Below are 21,501 nucleotides of genomic sequence, written 5' to 3'. Positions count from 1 at the left end.
CAACAGGATGTTGTTTCTTGGCCAGTTTGTCGGTGGCCATTCATGCTGACGGACAGCTTGTTGGTTGTCAGACCTACGAGGGCCGTTCAGAAAGTAACCTCCGGTTGATTTAAAAAAATACACCAAGGGAAATAAAAATATTTTAATATATACATCTTACAACTACATCTTTGCACTATTTTTCTACATAGTCTCCATAGCGATTGAGGCACTTATCGTATCTCTTCACAAGCTTTGAAATTCCTTCTGCATAAAAATCACCCACTTGTGCCTGGAGCCAGCCTGTGACCGCATCTTTGAGCTCTTCGTCATCATCAAACCGCTGTGACCCGAGCCATTTCTTCAAATGCATGAAGAGGTGATAATCACTTGGCGCCAGGTCTGGGCTGTAAGGTGGATGGTTGATAACGTCCCACTTGAAGGACTCAAGAAGGGCCGTTGTTCTGCGAGCAGAGTGAGGACGGGCGTTATCGTGCAAAAAAACGATACTGGAAGTCAGCATACCACGGCGTTTGTTCTGTATAGCCCATCGTAACTTTTTTATTGTTTCACAGTACCCGTCTTGATTAATGGTCGTACCACGTTCCATGAATTCAACCAACAACACCCCTTTGGCATCCCAAAACACCGTTGCCATCAGTTTTCTGGCAGAAAAATCTTGCGAGGCTTTTCTTGGTTTGGTAGGCGAATTTGAATGTGCCCACATCTTTGATTGTTCTTTTGTCTCAGGGTTCACGTACTTAATCCAGGTTTCGTCACCGGTCACGATTCTGTTTAACAATGGTTCTCCTTCGTCCTCATAACGTGACAGAAAGTCTAATGCAGAGGCCATTCTTTGAGTTTTGTGGTGGTCGGTAAGAATTTTGGGCACCCATCGTGCACAGAACTTACGGTAACCCAATCTTGCTGTCACTATCTCGTACAAGAGAGTCTTAGAAATCTGTGGAAAACCAGTAGACAACTCCGACATTGAGAAACGTCTATTTTCACGAACTTTTGCATCAACTGTCTGAACGAGTTCGTCAGTCACCAATGATGGTCTACCACTCCTCTCTTCATCATGAACGTTTTCTCTTCCACTTTTAAATAAACGTGCCCATTCACGGACAACTCCTTCCCTCATAACTCTTGGTCCGTACACGGCACAAAGCTCACGATGAATAGCTGCTGCAGAATATCCTTTGGCTGTAAAAAACCTTATGACAGCACGCACTTCACATTTGGCGGGGTTTTCTATTGCAGCACACATTTCAAACTGCCACAAAAACTAAACTAGCGCAGGTACGACGTTCACTCGACCACGGCTTGATGCCGACTGACCTGTTGAGTGCATGAACGCACAGATGGCGTCGCTACTCCCCCCACAACCCGCACTGTGACCAATCGGAGGTTACTTTCTGAACCGCCCTCGTACATAGAATGCAGCACAGTGGTTGCAGCTTAGCTTGTAGACCTCATGACTAGTTTCACAGGTATCCCTGACTTTGATGGGATAGGTGATGTTAGTGATGGGACTGGAGTCCAGAACCTACACAATATACTCATCCATCCTTACACAACCCCTGCTCCCAATGCCATACCTCATGGCCCATATTCCTGTAATAGACCCAGATGCAAGACCTGTCCCATACATCCTCCCACAACCACCTAATCCAGTCCGATTACTAACATCACCTTTCCCATTAAAGGCAGGGCTACTGGTGAAACCACTCATGTGGTTAACAAGCTAAGCTGCAACCACTGTGCTGCATTCTATGTAGGTACGACAACCAACAAGCTGTCTGCCCGCATGAATGGCCATTGACAAACTGTGGCCAAGAAATAAGTGGACCACCATGTTGCTGAACATGTTGCCAAACATGATATCCTTCACAGCCTGTGCCATATGTATCCTTCCCACCAACACCAGCTTTCCTGAATTGCGCAGGTGGGAACTTTCCCTGCAATCCATCCTACGTTCCTGTAACCCTCCTGGCCTCAATCTTTGTTAATATTCCTTCTCTAGTATTGTTACATTCCATCCTGGATTTTCCATTGTTTGATTTAAACCTGTGACTCAGCCAATTTTATTTCTATCTGTGAGGATATGTAAAAGCAATTGTGTATGCAGTGAAAATCAGAAACCTTGTACACATCTGTGAGTAAACTGTTGATGCTTGTGCGCAAATTCTGGTACTTGGGTTGGTTCAACTCCACAAGGAGTGGCTGAAGCAGTTAACAACAACCTTACAATGTGCCGCACAACATGTCAAGTGCATCCCGAAGTCTCTGTGTGTTTTCATCACCAGCATTTTCCTTGTCCTGCACAAAATACGACATAAATCACAAATCAATACAGCTAAACTCATTTGAAAGGCACCATTAATTCTTCTATCTGCTTGATGTGTCACATGACCTTTCCGCTTGAAAAATAGCCTTACAGGTTTTCCATCTCTCCAATCCCACACTCCTTGACTCTGAATATCTGTTTTTACTCCTATTTTTGTTTTAGAAATGTGGTTCCTGAACTATGGACCACCCTGTACAATAATAGAACTGACAACTGACTTCAGTTGGGGAAAGAATCCAACAAGAACAATCTTCACAGCTGTTAGTTGCAAGAACTACTGACCATTTACAAGTCATTAAGCAAACTATAGAATGAAGCAATGAATAGGAATTACAACTTCGTCCGGGATTTATAGATTTTGAGTAAGCTTTCGAAAATCCATTTTGTAGCAATGTGAAATAAAAATAACCCTTCATAAAAAAAAAAACCACGTTTATACAGCACTAACATAAAATTCATAAACATGTTAACTGGTTAGCAGTCACTTTAGTATCTATAAAGCTACATTAATCTTAACAGAGGTTCGTAATTATTAATGAAGATAACAGAAAGCTGTCTTAACAACTTACACTGTTTGCCCGGTTTGTTAACAGTTCCTTTCATCTTTATTTCATGACCAGCAATTTCATCATAGATACTTGACAAATATTCTTCAGGCAAGTCCTTGCTGTCACTAATACCTCTGTTGAGCCGAATGTACTGCTCTTTAGTCATTTTGCTTTTCACTTGGGGTGAATGAAGATCTGTGGTAAGCATAATGACAGAATATGCTAATACATATGCAGTATCAGCACTAGCAAAAAGGCCATTGCTGGAGAAAAATGAGAAAAATCACAAATAAGAAAAATAAAATTGTTGAAAATGCATGGGTAGTCTGAAAAGTTAATAACCAATGAAAGAATTCTCACATTTTTCTTCAAATATATTTTTATTTTTCAACATGATCACATTTTAAGTCTATACAATTGTCTCTAACCCATCCAAATATTAGTTAGTGCCTTTCTCTGCAAAACAGCTGTTTAAGAGGGTGATGGCTTTATCATGTGACTAAAATTTCTGCCCTCGAGCTCAACTTTCAGCCAAAGGAACAAAAGAATGCTGCTTGGATCTAGATCTTGTGAGTCAGAAGGGTGATCAAGCAAATGAAACTGAAATTTGTGGATTTTCACCATGACAACTGCTGAGGTGTGAGACAGCACACAGAGAGCAATCGTGGCACACAGTGGGCAATCAGCTTCCCCATCCCTAAAGTTTTAATCAATATGTGATAAAGATATTCTTTACATACACTCATAGTCTCTGTTGTCTCTCTCACCTTAATTCGACAATTCTCTGGTGAAAATGGTGATTGCAGTTGTTGGCTGTCCCGAATGTCCATTATCACTCAAGCTGGTATGGCCATGTTTAAATTCAGGTCTCCAAAATTTCACAGTGGTAAACTACGGTACAGAGCCCCGTAAACTGTGTGCAACTGAAGTTTAATTTGTGTAGGTGTACTGTCTTTCAAAAACAAATATCTATTTACAGTTCGACACTCAATTTTGTCCACTTTTACAAAAATACACGGATCAACTCACTACAATGACTATCGAACAACAACTGCACTTCCAAAATGTCTGGAATTTTGGCAGTGCCTTGCTTGGCACGCACAACTAAACTCCTCAACTTTTGTTGACAAGTGCTGCTATCTTCAAGTTAAGGTTGGAAACTTTTCAGACTATCCTTGTATAAATAAAAATCCTGCAGTTATATTTTTATTAAGCTGCTAATTCGTGAATTAGACAGATTTTATAGGACACTACAGAATTCCTGGAACAATATTCCAGTACACCAGCAGTCTAATAATTAAATCAATTTGCATTTTAATTTTTTACAGACATAAGCAAAATGCCCTCTTGAACGAATACATAAAAAATACAAATACGAGAATATAAAAAATTAAGGACATAAGGTAGGTAATACATCAGGATAGACCACTATTCGACAGTACAAATAATATGTGTGTGTAGCACTTGACAGACATGCAACTTTTCTTCTCTTTTTTTTTATTTTTAATGCTTTACTTTAGGGCTCAAAACAGGCGAGCACAGAAGTGTCCAGGTCATATCTTAAAACAGTACATTTTCTACAGAAAGGATTCCATGCTTCTTTAAGTTTGTCTACACACAGGGGCCGAAATGGCATTAGTAGGTGGGTAAAACTATAATGAATCATGAAAGTGAACCTGGAACACTTGTTAAAAGACAATAAACCAAGCTGAAAGGTAAACTGAACAGTTAAAATGACACTCCTCTTTTAAGGCATCATTTGGTAATAATTTCAAGGCAATCGCAGTACAAGTTTGGAAATTAGATCTCTTGCACCACATTGCTACAGCAGTTAAATGCTAGAACACATTCTACATCTTTTACTGTATCTGCTCAAACCCAGGATAGCTCAGATGACAAATACACATTAAAGTGTAAGAAGTTAAGAAACTGACATCGGGTTAGAAAGTGAAGCACCATCAGTATTTCAATACAAGTGCTGCGGGGTCATCACTTAACAGATGATGATGGTGGAAAAGGTATTGTCCAACATGTGGCCTTTTTAAAATTCTCTCTTCATGACAAGATGGATGAGAGGAAGCTGCCCAAGCCATAGGAATGGGTTTAATCTCCAGCATGTTCCCACGGACGTATGACCACTGTTCATAAGAGAGTGATAAAATATTCCTGCATATAGCAATGCTGAGATCATCTGAGGGAACAGAACTGCTAAAAGTCCCGAATAGTCGAATTGCAATGTAGGCAGCAGCATCAAGAGCCTCACTGCCCAACACATTGACATGTCTAGGAACCCATACAAATGACATTAATCCAACCATCAGTGGGCAAATAAAGACATTTCCGAATCCATTGGACTAAGTGTGATACGTATGTCTACGTTGCGAACAGGCTATGGAGAACACCGAGGAAATCTGAGCATTTGACAGATTTAGATGCCACGTTGCTAGATGTGCAAGAGTACCCGATACATGGCTAGCAGCTCAACAGTAAAAATCAAACACTGATCTAAAAGGCAGCACTTTAAGACCTCTTCACTGATGGAAGAAAGGCGTATACCGTGCCATGGTCACCCTCTGAGTCATTGGTTTGAAAGGAGGTGCTCCCTCAGCCTGCATAAAAAGCTCCAGACAAGTCAAGCAAATGATGAAAACTAGAGTAGTGTTCTTTTGTAGTGAAGTCCAGGGGAGGGGGGGAGGTAGGAGGAGGGGAAGAGGGGGGGGGGCAGAGAGTGAAGCACACCATGCCTCTTATTGTTGGCCAAGAAATTTAATAAAAAATGGGAGCATACAATAGGTATCTCACCAGAAAACAGCGGCAATTTGACAGCTTCCACCAGACAGAGGCTCTTAAGTGGACTGATGGGGAAAGCACCAGCATCCAAGCAGATTCAATGGTGGTGAATACTGTTAAGGTGACATACAATAAACTGTCATGCAGGTGAATATAGGATTCATCCATTGTTCAGCTACGACTGGATTAAGAATTGATACTAATGAAGGAGTGCCCAGTCCCATTCCAAGGAGGTCCACTTGGAATGTGCAGGGCATTGAGAGAACAGACACAGCAGGCTGCCAAACAGAATATATGGGAGGAAACATATATACATAGAAGGACAATAACCAGCTTAGCTTTCAAATTAGTCTTGTAGAGAGTTCTCTTTTGCAGTGTGAGCAGAGTGAAGAGAGATCTTAGCTAGGGTGGATAATGAGGATATGGCAGATGAGAGGGATGGGAGAGAGGGCAACCAGAAGTATTATCTCACTTTAAAAATTCCAAAATAAAATTTGACTGGGAAAGAAGCAAATATAAAATAGAAGATACGCTGTAATTCTTAGTTATGAGCAAAACTGGCATTGCCAGTATATTTTACGTCATGGGGACAGAAGATTATGCAGAGGAGGAAATAGTTAACTGTATTTTTATTTTTAAGATAACTTTGTACATCACTACAATACATACTTTGGATTACATTCACAGTATCTGCTGGCAAATTTCTCCATTAGCCTATCAATCTTCTGTGCTTCACCAGGTAGTCTGAAGCCTTCAAGGAAATATCTAAGAGCAGATACTATATCCCGGTTGCTGAAGTTCATTAGGTCAACATATGCATACATAACCTGCAAAATAGTTCTAATATTTAAATAACATCCTTCATACTGGGTTTATAATGCAAGGCAGTTACAACAGGGAAATTTTTAGTTTTCAAGTGTATTGTGAGGAAAATAACAATCAATGTCATCACTGCAAATTTTAAATTACAAATATCTGAGTTTATAACTACTCTATTCCTTTTTTATTGAACTCTTACTTATAGTTTCACTGTCTGAATTTTATATTACAGAAAAACTATGTATTTTAGTATTCCAAACTGCAAACAATGTAGCAAAGTGATTAATTCCCACTCTTTTGTGAGAAACAGAATTTAAATTCTAAGCAGCTTTTACACTTGAAAATGAACTTTATTTATTTCTGCTGCTTTTTATACAACTTGAAGGGTTATGAGGAGTGCAAAGGAGCTGCAGCTCTGCACTATAAAATTTAAACAGGCAGTGCAGCCAAACTAAGAGTATGTGTGGAAGAAGAAACACCTGACTTATTAGGAGAAACACCTATGCACTTGGGTTGTAACTGATTTTTTTTCTGAAGTGGTTAAGACAATGTCAAAACATTACAAAGAATGAGTAATGTCAAAAGACTCACCTCTCTACTTAAATCATCATTGTCACCCAAGAAGTCACCAATCCCAGTTTTATCTAAGCGTTCATCACTGTGCAACCATTCAGCTATTTCCATTGGAGAACTCCCCAATAATCGTTGCTCTTGTAAAAACTGAATGCCTTTCTTCGGTTTGCGATTAAACCTATAAAAAAGAGGAAGGATGTGTTACAGATGAATGCACCAACAAAAAAGTATAAAAACTATAATCTTCTGTAATTAATTTTTGTACGTGGAGGGTATATTAACCTACAATATGGAAAAATGTAACTGAAGGAAGCAGATTATTAAAAAAAAATAAATAAATAAATAAAAAAAAATAAATAAAAAAAATACAGTTACATTCTCACTGTTTCTTATTCCCCTTGTTTCTTCAAAAACAGCACGGTATGTAGTGAATCTGCCAGAAATACTTAATGGGCATACAAGAGAGGCAAAAGGAATGTAGCAGTGGCAGGAAGAGTAAAGAACAATGAGGAGCCAGAGGGAATGGGGGGAGGGGGGGGGAGAGAAGGGCAAAAGAAGGGCTGTCCCAAAGATGCTACACATGACGGGATTCCAGCACAGCCAGCCCGCTCCCCACACCATCCCACGATTGTGACACAATGTGGACAACACCATGGGAAGGAGACACAAAACTAACATAAGAAAAGGGAAAACAGAACTACACAAAAGACCAGACAAAACATAGGGAAAGAGGGGGGGGGGGGGAGCAGGGAACTTGGTCAGGGTGGAGGCAAGGCCAAAGGCCTCTCAAACCAACATCAACACTACCCGACTCCAATTCCAGAAGGAAATTCAGGTACTTAAATCTGGAAGAACAACCCACTTTTGCACAGAAAACCCAGGATAGACGGAACAATGAAAGGTCACCTTGACCTTGACCTTGGGTCAACCTGGTACGGCTGATATGAACACAGCAGAGGATGGATGATTCCCACCGGGAGAGGTGGGGGAAGAACAACATGTGGTGGGAATCCCTTAATTGCACAAAGTTTATTAGACGGAGGGGGGGAAAGGGGGGGAAAGGGGGGGAAGGGGGGAGAAGGGGGGAGAAGGGGGGAAGGGGGGGAAGGGGCGGGGGGCGAGAAAGCCCAAAGGAAATCAACTGAACATGCAGAATGGTCACAATTGGTGAGAAGGTCATGGATGGCAGAGATTGAGGGGGTGGCGGGTAAAACACCAGGTGATAGCCTAAAAGTAAATCATTGAGTCCATACGTAACAAAACTCGGGTGGAGGAGGACCATTTAATAAAGCACGGGGCTTGATATATGACCATCAGTTGTGTGGTAAGCATGGCAGGCATGAGATGATGTTTCATGCCAGCAGGAAATGTGAAGGCATATATCATATGATCAGCAGATTTTAGAGCCATCACTCTAAAAAACAATAGCATCCCGAAACTCCCGTAAGAGAAAGTGCAACAAAAAATGGAACATTAACGGAGTGATGAAGGCTTTCAGACGCTGGAACAGATCCCTCTGAATCCGGGGCCAAGGAACTAACTGAATTGGGGAGGGGGGGGGGGTGAATATTCGGGAGAGAATGTGGGGAACAGGACAAGGAAGGAGAATGGAAATCACAGCAGAGAAGCAAAGCTGCAAAAAGGATAGAATAGGGAGTGTGAGCAGGGAAAGAGCAAATAATGATGGCTAGGAGCAGTTGGGACTGCCGAACTGGAAACGGGGGTGTCCCAACCAGGGCTAGTGCAAAAGGCACATGTGGCCAAACAGATACCACGATAGTGCACCAGTTCCAAGAGGAGCACTGTGGAAGGTGCACCTGAGCCTTTATCTTGACAACCTTTTTCCAGACGGGACAGAACTAAGACCCGATAAAGGCGGAGAAGAGCTGAATGACTCAAGCCCAAGAGGTGCAGGCAAGGCAGAGGAGGTCACTGCATTTATGGAAACAGCCAATCTTCAGAGATGGATATGGGGCAACCATGTAAGCTTCTTGTCAAAAAGAATACCCAAGAAACTGGGGGACCACAGTCAGGTGTTGAGCATCAAGGTAGAGCTCCGGACCAGTACAGACTGTAGTACAGTGACTGAAATGCACCACCTGCAATTTAATTGCTTCTCATGTGCCTTCTCAACCATTTGTTGATTCTTTTTTCATTTCCGTTACTGACTATGTTTATCTTATCTTCAAAAGCCTAACCTCTGTGTCTACTGCCAATTGGTAACTAGAAGTTTTATCAACCTTTATTCATACATGTCTGACATATTGCCAATATGAACAGCAACCAACAATCAGAAAAAAAGTATTTGTTTTAGGTTATAGTTACATTTTCTTATCTTGCCTACTGGCTACCGGTTTCAGTACACAGTATGATTCATAGGGCATTTTACGATCAAAAAATTGCAGTACGTAGTTAAAATAATAATGTAAGAAACATTTACAGAATATTTTCTCTCTGGTACAGACTGTAACTTTAAAATATATAGGTAGTGTCTTGTCCCTGACATGCAGTTCTCGTGCTTGTTTCCCAAATAGGTGTGTCAAACATTAAAAATAAAGGTCAATACTAAGCTTTAAATAGATGGAAATTGAGTTAGCATTGATAAGATTTCCCCTTATGTACAGAGTTCCTCTCTTCTTCTTAAAAAGAAAGGAAAAACACTGTAAAAAATGCCTAAAGAATAAAAATAGCATAAAATATGAAATTCACAAAATTGTATAATAATTAAAAAGGAATAATACTTTTCCCTGGGAATGAAACATTAAAAGGAAAACAGCAAAATTAAGTACTCATGATTACATTCACCATTTGTTTATGGTTTACATTACACATTAACAGTGGAAAGGAGTCACACTGTATTAAGAAAAATATGAAAATTATGAACTCACATAATAAAATAAAGAATAACAGGAGGTATTTGCGAACACACACACACACACACACACACACACACACACACACACACACACACAAAATGTTTCTGGGTTAAAAATACTCTTTTTCCGGATGAAAACACACACTTTCCCAGGTGGAAATACATATTCCTTGTATTAAATGACAGTATACTTTCCCTCGGAACTGTAAACTTATCAATCTACATCTACGTATACCATCTACATTTACTTAGATACACCGCAAGCCACTATACGGTGCGTGGCAGAGGGTACCCTGTACCACTACTTGTCATTTCCCTTTCTGTTCCACTCGCAAATATAGCGAGAGAAAAACGCATCTCTGTACCCCTCCGTATGAGCCCTGTGCGCAATGTATGCTGGCGGCAGTAGAATCATTTGGCAGTCAGCTTCAAATGGTAGTTCTCTAAATTTCTTCAATAGTGTTTCTTGAAAAGAACATCGTATTCCCAACCAGGATTCCCATTTGAGTTCCTGAAGCCTCCCTGTAATACTTACACGTTTTGTTCAAACCTAACAAATCTAGCTGCCCACCTCTGATTTGCTACAATCTCCTCCTTCAATCTGGCCTGGTACAGATCACAAACACTCGAGCAGTACTCTAGAATAGATTACACCAGCATCCTATATGCAGTCTCATTTACAACTGAACCTCTCTTTCCTAAAATTCTCCCAATAAACCGAAGTCTACCATTTGCCTTCCTTAACACACACATGCTTGTTCCACCTCATATAGCTTTGCAACGCTACGCCCAGATATTTAAATGACTTAACTGTGTCAAGCAGGACACAAATAAGACTGTATCCAAACACTACAGGTTTGTTCTTCCCACTCATCCGGATTAACATTTTCCACTTTTAGGGCTACCTGCCATTCACCACACCAACTCGAAATTTTGTCTAAGTCACCTTGTATCTTCCTACAGTCACTCAACTTCGACACCTTACCGTACACTACAGCACATCACCAAACAACTGCAGATTGTTGCCCACCCTGTCCCCCTGTCCGACAAATCATTTATGAATATGGAGAACAACAGCAGTCCTATCACACTTCCCTGGGGCACTCCTGATGATATCCTCGTCTCTGATGAACACTTGCTGTCAAGGACAACATACTGGTTTCTATTATTTAAGAAGTCTTTGAGCCACTCCCACACCTGTGAACTTGTTCCATATGCTTGTACCTTTGTTAACAGCCTCCACTGGGGCACTGTGTCAAATGCTTTCCAGAAATCTAGAAATATGGAACCTGACTGTTGCCCTTCATTCATAGTTCTCAGTATACTATGTGAGAAAACAGCAAGCTGAGTTTCACATGAACAATGCTTTCTAAAACCATGCCGATTCATGGACATAAGCTTCTTAATTTCAAGAGAGTTTATTGTATTCAAACTGAGAACATGTTCATGGATTCTGCAGCACACAGAAGTTAGGGATATTTGTCTACAACTTTTACCTTTCTTATATACTGGAGACACCTGTGCCTTTCTCCAGTCGCTTGGGACTTTGTGCTGAGACACTCACGATAAACACAACCCATGTAAGGGGCCAATGCCATACAGTACTCTTTCTAAAATTGAACTGGGATTCCATCCAGACCTGCTGACATAGTTGTTTTCAAACCTTTCAGTTGCTTCTCTATGCTATGTATACTTATTTCTATGTCATCCATACACGAGTTTGCTCGATGGTCAAATTTTGGTATGTTCATACGGTTTTCCTGTGTGAAAATTTCTTGTATGTGAAATTTAAAATTTGGCAGTTTGTGGTTAGATTCTATGGGACCAAACTGCTGGGGTCATCAGTCCCTAGGCTTACAGAGGGAGGACTCCAACCTCTGATGGGGGGGAGCTGCGCGAACCTTGACAAGACGCCTCAGACTGCGCGGCTACCCCATGTGGCAAAATTTAAAACTTCGGCTTTTGTCTTGCTATCTTCAACTGCCACACCACTCTGGTCAAAAAGGGACTGAATGGAAGCCTTTGACCCACTAAGCGATTTTACATATGACCAGAATTTTCTCGGATTCTCTGCTGGATATTTTGCTAAGATGTGACGGTGGTGATTGTTGTATGCTTTGCGCATAGATCTTGTCACAGACACATGAATCTCTACTGGCCTTCGTTTGTCGTCATTTGTGCATCCCCTTTTGAACCAAGAAGGCAACAGCCTCTCCTTTCTCAGCATTTCATTGTTAAACCATGGTGGATCTTTTCCATCCTTTATCCACTTACTAGGCACGTAACTCTCCAGATCTTGATTTAAAATCTGCTTAAACTTTGCCCAAAACTCCTCTACATCCATCTCACTGAAATTAAGTGATGCCAATTCACTGTCTAAGTGAGATGTTAATAACTGCTTACCTACTCTATCTAGCAGAAACACTCTCCTAGCCTTCCAGACTTTTGTAATTATAGTTGCTATTATGACACCATGATTGCTAATCCCCATTTCTATACTGACATTGTCGATAAGGTCCAGCCTATTTTTGGTTATAAGGTCTAAGATACACTCCTGGAAATGGAAAAAAGAACACATTGACACCGGTGTGTCAGACCCACCATACTTGCTCCGGACACTGCAAGAGGGCTGTACAAGCAATGATCACACGCACGGCACAGCGGACACACCAGGAACCGCGGTGTTGGCCGTCGAATGGCGCTAGCTGCGCAGCATTTGTGCACCGCCGCCGTCAGTGTCAGCCAGTTTGCCGTGGCATACGGAGCTCCATCGCAGTCTTTAACACTGGTAGCATGCCGCGACAGCGTGGACGTGAACCGTATGTGCAGTTGCCGGACTTTGAGCGAGGGCGTACAGTGGGCATGCGGGAGGCCGGGTGGACGTACCGCCGAATTGCTCAACACGTGGGGCGTGAGGTCTCCACAGTACATCGATGTTGTCGCCAGTGGTCGGCGGAAGGTGCACGTGCCCATCGACCTGGGACCGGACCGCAGCGACGCACGGATGCACGCCAAGACCGTAGGATCCTACGCAGTGCCGTAGGGGACCGCACCGCCACTTCCCAGCAAATTAGGGACACTGTTGCTCCTGGGGTATCGGCGAGGACCATTCGCAACCGTCTCCATGACGCTGGGCTACGGTCCCGCACACCGTTAGGCCGTCTTCTGCTCACGCCCCAACATCGTGCAGCCCGCCTCCAGTGGTGTCGCGACAGGCGTGAATGGAGGGACGAATGGAGACGTGTCGTCTTCAGCGATGAGAGTCGCTTCTGCCTTGGTGCCAATGATGGTCGTATGCGTGTTTGGCGCCGTGCAGGTGAGCGCCACAATCAGGACTGCATACGACCGAGGCACACAGGGCCAACACCCGGCATCATGGTGTGGGGAGCGATCTCCTACACTGGCCGTACACCACTGGTGATCGTCGAGGGGACACTGAATAGGGCACGGTACATCCAAACCGTCATCGATCCCATCGTTCTACCATTCCTAGACCGGCAAGGGAACTTGCTGTTCCAACAGGACAATGCACGTCCGCATGTATCCCGTGCCACCCAACGTGCTCTAGAAGATGTAAGTCAACTACCCTGGCTAGCAAGATCTCCGGATCTGTCCCCCATTGAGCATGTTTGGGACTGGATGAAGCGTCGTCTCACGCGGTCTGCACGTCCAGCACGAACGCTGGTCCAACTGAGGCGCCAGGTGGAAATGGCATGGCAAGCCATTCCACAGGACTACATCCAGCATCTCTACGATCGTCTCCATGGGAGAATAGCAGCCTGCATTGCTGCGAAAGGTGGATATACACTGTACTAGTGCCGACATTGTGAATGCTCTGTTGCCTGTGTCTATGTGCCTGTGGTTCTGTCAGTGTGATCATGTGATGTATCTGACCCCAGGAATGTGTTTATAAAGTTTCCCCTTCCTGGGACAATGAATTCACGGTGTTCTTATTTCAATTTCCAGGAGTGTATTTCCATTGTGTGTACACTGCTGAGCTAGCTGCTAAACACAATTTTCAGAAAATGTGTTCAAAATATTTCGCACGAGTGTCCACCTGTACTCCCTGCAACTTGACATCCCAGTCTATACTTGGCAGGTAATAGCTGCCACAAACTAGAACTGCGTGATCTGGGTATTTACGTGCTACTGACCATAGACTTTCTTTGAGTGACTACAACTGTCACAGCGGAATCAAGTGGCCGCTAAAAACATGCTATGATTGATTTACGTTCACTTACTCCTGTTAAATGTGACCAGATGACTTCACTGTCACACTCAACTTCAACTTCAATAGACACAATATTTTTGTCAATGCAATGAACACTCCCCCTCCTATGGCCTCTAATCTGTCTTTCCGATATACATTCCACAACCCAGTAAATATCGCAGAGCTTTCCACTTCAGGTTTCAGCCAGCTCTTGGTCCCAAGAATAATCTGAGCATGAGAACTTTCCTGAATACTTTGACAGTTTACTAAAAAAATTGTGACAGTCGAAGTGTCTTTATTCTGGACATTGTTTCAATTCACTTGCTGTGAATGGACTGGCGAGTGTTCATCAGAGCACCTCAAAATACCGCCTAGCCTAAAAAACCCTCATGTGTACAATGCTACCCAAGTAGCTGCTTCCTTTGTGTAGTGCACCCTTGACCTACCATGTGGAGTCCTACAAACCCCCCCCCCCTCCCCCACGTGGTAATGCAGGTCTAGAAATCTGCAGTTGAGAACGCCACAGAGCCTACGAAGCCTTTGGTTGAGAACCTTAATACAGCACCAAACCAATGGACCCCGAAAAATTCTGGCAACAATGCTGCAAATTGCGAGCTTTCTTCCATGCCGCATGCGAGACCAGCAGTCTTCTACCACCTCCGCAACCTGCCCATACGAACCAAAAGCGAGAGGTTTTATAGAATTCTGGCACTTTAGGAAAAGAAACACAGCAAAAGATTAATGTGTTCTGGAAAGATGTTTGATGTGCAGCAACATATGTGCTGCATATTTTTTGTAGTACAAAAGAATCAATATGAATTTCCCAAACACAGCACTTTAACTTACAAAGCACTGAAATCAAGATTACAATGTGACTGTCAGCCAATCACAGCTCACGTCACATTATTTTGCCAGCAAGTGACAGTATAAATTCAGAGCATAGGACACGTGATGTAGCAACATCACTGTTAAGTAGTGTGAACACATGAATAGGAAAAGTTCATGGTCTAAATTAATATACATAAACTAAAGCTACAAGAAAAGTAAAGCTTTCACATATAATATTGGTCTTTTTTTTGCACGTGTTACCCTTTAAGGTATTCTTCTTCTTTGGCTACTGCCGTTGTCCTGCAGTTCTCGCAGGGTTACAAGCGGATTTGTCACAGTTAATTTGAAGGGGTGGCCGGATGCCCTTCCTGCTGCCACCCCGTACCCCTCGGGACAGAATCACAGTACCCCAGTTGTCTGTGTCTAGTGTAAATCATGAAATAGCACGAACTGTTTCAAATGTCTGCAAGTCATGTAACTGAGGCGGGACGTGGGGACTAGCCTAGTATTCACCTAGTGAGATGTGGAAAATGGCCTAAAAACCACAACCAGGCTGGCTGGCACACCGGTCCTTCGTTGTTAGTCCGCCAGGCGGATTCAAACCAAGGCCGGCACACCTACCTGAGTCCAGGAAGCAGCGCATTAGCGCTCTTGGCTAACTTGGTGGGTTTGTTACCTTTTAAGATATATTAGACACAAATGTACCAGTAAAATTTTAAATGATGACATAAATGTCCAGTATTCTGGGCCCGAAATTTTTCAAACTAGCTGATCCCCGAAGTGTTAAGTTTGATTTAAGCAATTCATCATACATTCTCAAATGCAATATAATTCAACTTGCGTAAAAGGACATTTACTTCGAAAGTAACATTTCTCAAACCACTTTCGCAATATTTTCCCATGACTTGTTAGAAATAGGTTTGTTTGAGCAGTAACCACAATGTGCCAGAAGACAGGATTACTGTGCATATGCAGCTACGATGACATGGGAAGCACAAACTTGGAGTTTTCTTTGCTTGTAAACTTTTTGTCGCATTTCTGTTTGGAATTTTGTGTGTAGTGGGGCATCCAGTCACCATGTGCAACAGTCTGGCATGTTGTTCGGAGGGGATAAACTTAGGGCAATTTTTTTATCATATCCCATCCAGTCTTATCTAGATAAGGAATGCAAAAATAGAAATTAGTCCTTGGCACAATATTTATTTCAGAACTAGACTCTACAACTCAATGTCACCCTAATATTTTGTTATGTAGTGACTTTAACATGGATTTTTTTTTTTTTTTTTTAATTCGTACTCTGCAATACTGTTATGTAGTATTTCCAACCGAGTTTACATCCACACAGCTAGTAAGAAGGAATATAAATTTCTTGCAGAAATAATAATAAAAAACAATTGTTTGTGTACACCTGCACTACGAACAATAGGCTTTTTATTACTTTTTCAAACTGGATAAAAATTAACAAGGTTACTTCTGAAGCCAAGAAACTGTGTAATTGGAAGTTTACATTCTACTCCAGCAGTAAACATGTGGAGAGTTGCAATGATAAAACATGGTGTGGTGTCAGTATATAGTTTACTGAAGAATGGCGTTCTATAAATTTAAAGGAAAAAAATATTCAACAAATCCCCACTCGTCTCACCTCTCTACCTACAAACAAGACAATTTCACAAATTTCACTAAACACTGTAGCAATGCGAAATGAGAAATAGTTAAGACAGTTAAGAAAGTGAAGTGTAAATAGTGCAGTGCAAGAAATACTGCAGAATGCCAGAAACTGCCAAGTGAAAATGTGAAATTAAGCCTTTTGACACCAACCACTGCTAGCAAGGAGGGAAGGAGCAGAATATGTAAAGAAACATTGTAAGTAACTTGCATACCAACTTTATAATGAAAACGCTGTTTATACGTTAAACAATCAAAAATGCACAAATGTATGTATCCAATTTACAGAATAACCACAAAAAATGTTCAAATGTGTGTGAAGTCTTATGGGACGTAACTGCTAAGGTCATCAGTCCCTAATCTTACACACTACTTAACCTCAATTATCCTAAGGACAAACACACACACCCATGCCCGAGGGAGGATTCGAACCTCCGCCGGGACCAGCCGGAATAACAACAGAAGATGCTTTTATTTATGAAGCAAAACGTGTCCGGTGTAATTATTTTTAATTAGATTGCAGGCAGCTCAAGACGGATAACCTATAGTAACAGATTTTAACAGCTGCTGCTGAAGATGCCCATGCAAACAAATGTATTATAAACAATACTTATTAGGAAATAATGTCAGGCCTAGAGGAGGTACCAGACGAGTGTTGAAACATGTCTTGTGATCGAAAAATATTGTGTTTCACAGAAGGCAGATATGTAAAAGCCCCATAAAGCTTTTCAGTGTGATTTCCAGGAAGTGAATTTTCTTGTAGTACCATTACTATATTATCTCAAGTTTGGTTCTTTATCATAGCATAATGTCATACATGCAAGAAGATGAAAATGTGCACTTGAAAATCAGTGAACAGTTGAAACTAGCTAATAGTGTGAAATGAAACACTTTGTTTCAAATAAATTGGCTGCCTCTATGGGAAAGATGAACAAAAGCCAAATTTCTTTAGGAAACCAACAAAAATAAACTAAGTGATTAATGCCTCATTGCCAATTATGTGGAAATAAAATAAAGTCAGAAAACTGAAACTAATATCATATTTTAGTCTTCCATAATTATGTGAATGTAGTTTAATTCATTTGATAGCTCCCAAGAGCAGAAATTCATTTCGTTTTCATTTGGTGTGAGAGCTGCATAACAAAGAGAGAACAGCAGAATCACGAACCATAAACATGGGTCATGTGGAGAGTACTATCCACTAAAACTCTGACGGCTCTGCGCATGTGTGAATCTGGCACCTGGGCACAACAGAAAAATTTTTCCGGTAGCGTCTGGCTGCTTGCAGCTACTGCTTATACATCTAACAGCCACATTGCAAGTAGCAAGAAGCACGAGAATTCGTTGCTCATACATGACTTCAACTCTGTGCATGCATGTGAGTCCACTGGAAACTACTCAAATGAACCTAAAGATTTGTCCTAAAGCCTTTGACATATTTCCTGTCAGCAGATGCTTGTGAGCACGCTGTGTTTTTTGTTGTAAATGGTGCAGTCCCTTTGCAAACTTAAGTTTCATATTAGAGTTTTTCTCTTGTTCATGCTGTTTTGCTGCAGTATTTTTCTGCAGTAGCAGGCTAAAGTAAAATTCTTTGTCAGAGTATCAGTTCTTACCAGTCAAAATCACAAAAATTTAACTCAAAACTAAAACAAAGAAAACTTACTAGAATTCTAAAAAAATTCCTTGTTTTCTCCCGGATGAAAAAATTTCCAGATTTCCGTGTGGTATTCACCCTGAATAAATCATATAAGGACATCATATACCAGGTGGTTATAATTAAACTTTCCCTATTTAACACATTATGACATGGAAACTAATTACAATATGAGTACCAAACTTGGTAGAATTAATGTCCAGATTATGGGGTGCACAATTTACATGTGTCACAATGCCACTGTCCAGTGCCAACTATGAACACCAGGTGCTGTGATCAGTCATCGTGATTCACAGTCTCAAACACCTCAGCAGTTGCAGCGCACCTGGTGATGTGTCAACATGAGCTCCGACAAAAGAAGCAGGGCATTATTGGTAAAGCTCCATTATCCAAACAACACTAATGCTGCAGCTGTACTTCAAGAATATCACCGGCTAAAAGGATTACTAAAGGGCCCTCTTTCTCCACCTACTCTGTGCAAAGCATGATGATGAAGAACTGGAGAACTGTGCGTCGCTCTGGGAAGAGGCCAATGACCAGTTGCACCACAGGTGGTTGATGAAATCGCTGTTGCTATGGCAAACAATGGTACACACAATTCCTGATCATCAAGCAATGCGCATGCTGTGTCACGACAGTTGAACATCCCGTGGTCCACTGCACGGAAGGTGTTTTGAACCATTCCCAAATGGTGTCCATACAAGATCGACATCATAAAGCAGCTTGCACCACAGGACGCACAACAGCATGTTGACTTTCCTCTCCACTTTTTCACAAGGACTGGAATTATTGAGGGCTGGCCCTGGACCATCCTGTAGATAGACTAAGCTCATTTTCTTCTGACCAGTGAAGTGGACACACAGAATTACTGAATGTGGGAATCTTCACCCCCAGTCACTGTGCATGAAGCTCCTCTGTATGGTGAACATGTCAGTACGGTGTGGCTTCACAGCTACTTTCATCATTGGCCAATTCTTTTTTGAACAGGTTGGTATTCAAGGATTCAAAGACGTGTAGTGTGACTGGCCAGTGTTACTAAGATATGCTTCGCCAGCTTGTCATACCCACCCTACAGGTTCGGGAGGACGACGGTTCAATCCCGTCTCCAGCCATCCTGATTTAGGTTTTCCGTGATTTCCCTAAATCGTTTCAGGCAAATGCCGGGATGGTTCCTTTGAAAGGGCACGGCCGATTTCCTTCCCAATCCTTTCCTAAACCGAGCTTGCGCTCCGTCTCTAATGACCTCGTTGTCGACGGGACGTTAAACACTAACCACCACCACCACCACCCTACAGGAGAGAGATGCACTGAAATCAAAAGTTTTCATGGAAGATGGGTCCCCACCACACATTGCTTGTGAAGTTCACCTGCTTCTCCGAAACACATTTGGAAACAATCGAATTATCAGCCAATAGTTTCCAAATGCTTGGTTGGCATCATCACCTGATCTCACTCCCTGTGATTTCTGGTTGAGGGACTAACTGACGGACAGGATTTACCAGGGGAAAGACGCACGTGCTGATCTGAAGTGCAGCATATCACGAGAGGAAGCCAGCATACCTATGGACATGCATTGTTACACTGTGCAGAATGCATTACTGTGCTTTCAGACTCTTCAGGACACTGATGGGTGCCATATTGAGCCCCTTTTGTAGCAGCAATGGTACTGGTGTGTAATGCTCTTATGTACCGTAGTAGCATATTAAAGTGTTTCAATTGAACTGATTCTGCATTATTTCTCTTTCCCATGTCCTTAACATTAACATTACCAAGTTTGGTTCTCATACAGTAATTAGCTTTCATATTATAATGTGTTAAATAGGGAAAGTTTAATTATAACCACCCAGTATTATGCTATGAAACCAAGAAGCTGCTGTGTTCAATTTTTATTACAATAGGCCTATTTTGGTGTGATTGCTATCATCAGGTCATATCATGTGGTCTTTATGTCCATATGATATCAATGTTCTAGTAGCTGTCACTACTGTGTAAGTTTACTCGTTTGATGTTGGTGGAACCATTGTAGGTTTTAGACTGTAGCTCTAGCAGTTATTTCTGAAGCTTCCCAATTATGACAGTTTATTTCATAATGACTAACTGACTGCTGTATTGACAGTTGAGTCAGAAATGTCATTATATAACATTGCTGACTCAACTGTCAATTCTTGTCATTATGAAATAAAATTTTATTATTGGAAAATTCAAAAATAATTGCTTCAGCTACTGTTTTAAAGCCTACAATAGCCCCACCAACATCAAATGAGCGAACTTATACAGTGTTGATAGCAACTAAGACAGAGATATCATTTGGGTATCAAGACCATGTGATATAACCTAACAATGGCAATCACACCGAAATAGGTCTAGTGAAATAAAAATATAATTGAACACAGCAGTGTCTTAATCTAGAAGCATAATGTATAATGTCCTTATATGACACACACAACACATCACGCTCAGATGAGTACAAAAAGAATACATCAGTACACACCATTAAAAGCAAAAAATACAGGTATCCATCTTAACATCCACCATTCTTATGCAGTTTGTGTGTGATGGAAAGTGAAGAAACAATTTGTATGCTGTTTATACGTGATATGAACCAAATACAAACAACGAATGTAAACATGGCTACCTAGAGTTGCTATTTTATTTTTAATGATTTATCACAGTGGGAACTATTTTATTCTTTGTTTATTATATGATTGTGATTTTGTAAATTTCATATTTTATACTACTTTTATTCTTTACATATTTTTTATATTGTGCCTAAAAAAACCTCTATGCATAGAGGTCACTCTTATCATTGCCGGTAGCAATTTGGATCTATTTAAAGTTTAGTATTGACCTTTACTTTGACACACCAATTAGGGCTGCGAGTGTGATGACTGCATGCCAATACTAAGACTGCATTCCATACATTCACTGTCAAAGAAAAAAAAATGTAAATGTTTCTTACATTATTATTCTACCTGTGTACTGGAATTTTTATATAATATGATGGCCTAAATATGGGTTGTCGAAAGGGGAGGGTGGGACAGGGGAGGGAGGGAGGTAGAGGGGTGAGGGGGAGGGGGAAGAGAGAGAGGGGAGGAGTGGGAGAGATGGGGGAGGGAGAGGGAGGAGTGGGAGAGATGGGGGAGGGAGAGGGGAGGAGTGGGGAGAGATGGGGGAGGGAGAGGGATGAGTGGGAGAGACAGGGGGAGGGGG

The 21,501-nt window shown here is 41.6% G+C and overlaps 1 protein-coding gene across 1 annotated transcript in view; it reads right to left on the bottom strand.

Moving 5' to 3' along the window:
• LOC126251977 (brefeldin A-inhibited guanine nucleotide-exchange protein 1) overlaps positions 1 to 21,501 on the bottom strand; it is a 261,180-nt gene that overhangs the window by 132,730 nt on the left and 106,949 nt on the right. The window contains exons 12-14 of the mRNA XM_049952749.1: positions 7,078 to 7,237; positions 6,337 to 6,494; positions 2,899 to 3,140 (exon numbers count right to left, since the gene is read on the bottom strand). Coding sequence (XP_049808706.1) covers positions 2,899 to 3,140; positions 6,337 to 6,494; positions 7,078 to 7,237 — 560 coding nt within the window. The remainder of the gene's footprint in view (positions 1 to 2,898; positions 3,141 to 6,336; positions 6,495 to 7,077; positions 7,238 to 21,501) is intronic.

Source organism: Schistocerca nitens, chromosome 4 (genome assembly GCF_023898315.1).
Source record: "Schistocerca nitens isolate TAMUIC-IGC-003100 chromosome 4, iqSchNite1.1, whole genome shotgun sequence".
Classification (NCBI taxonomy): Eukaryota; Metazoa; Arthropoda; class Insecta; order Orthoptera; family Acrididae; genus Schistocerca; species Schistocerca nitens.
The sequence above is the reverse complement of the archived record's forward strand: the minus strand, read 5'-3'. Positions and strand labels throughout refer to the sequence as shown.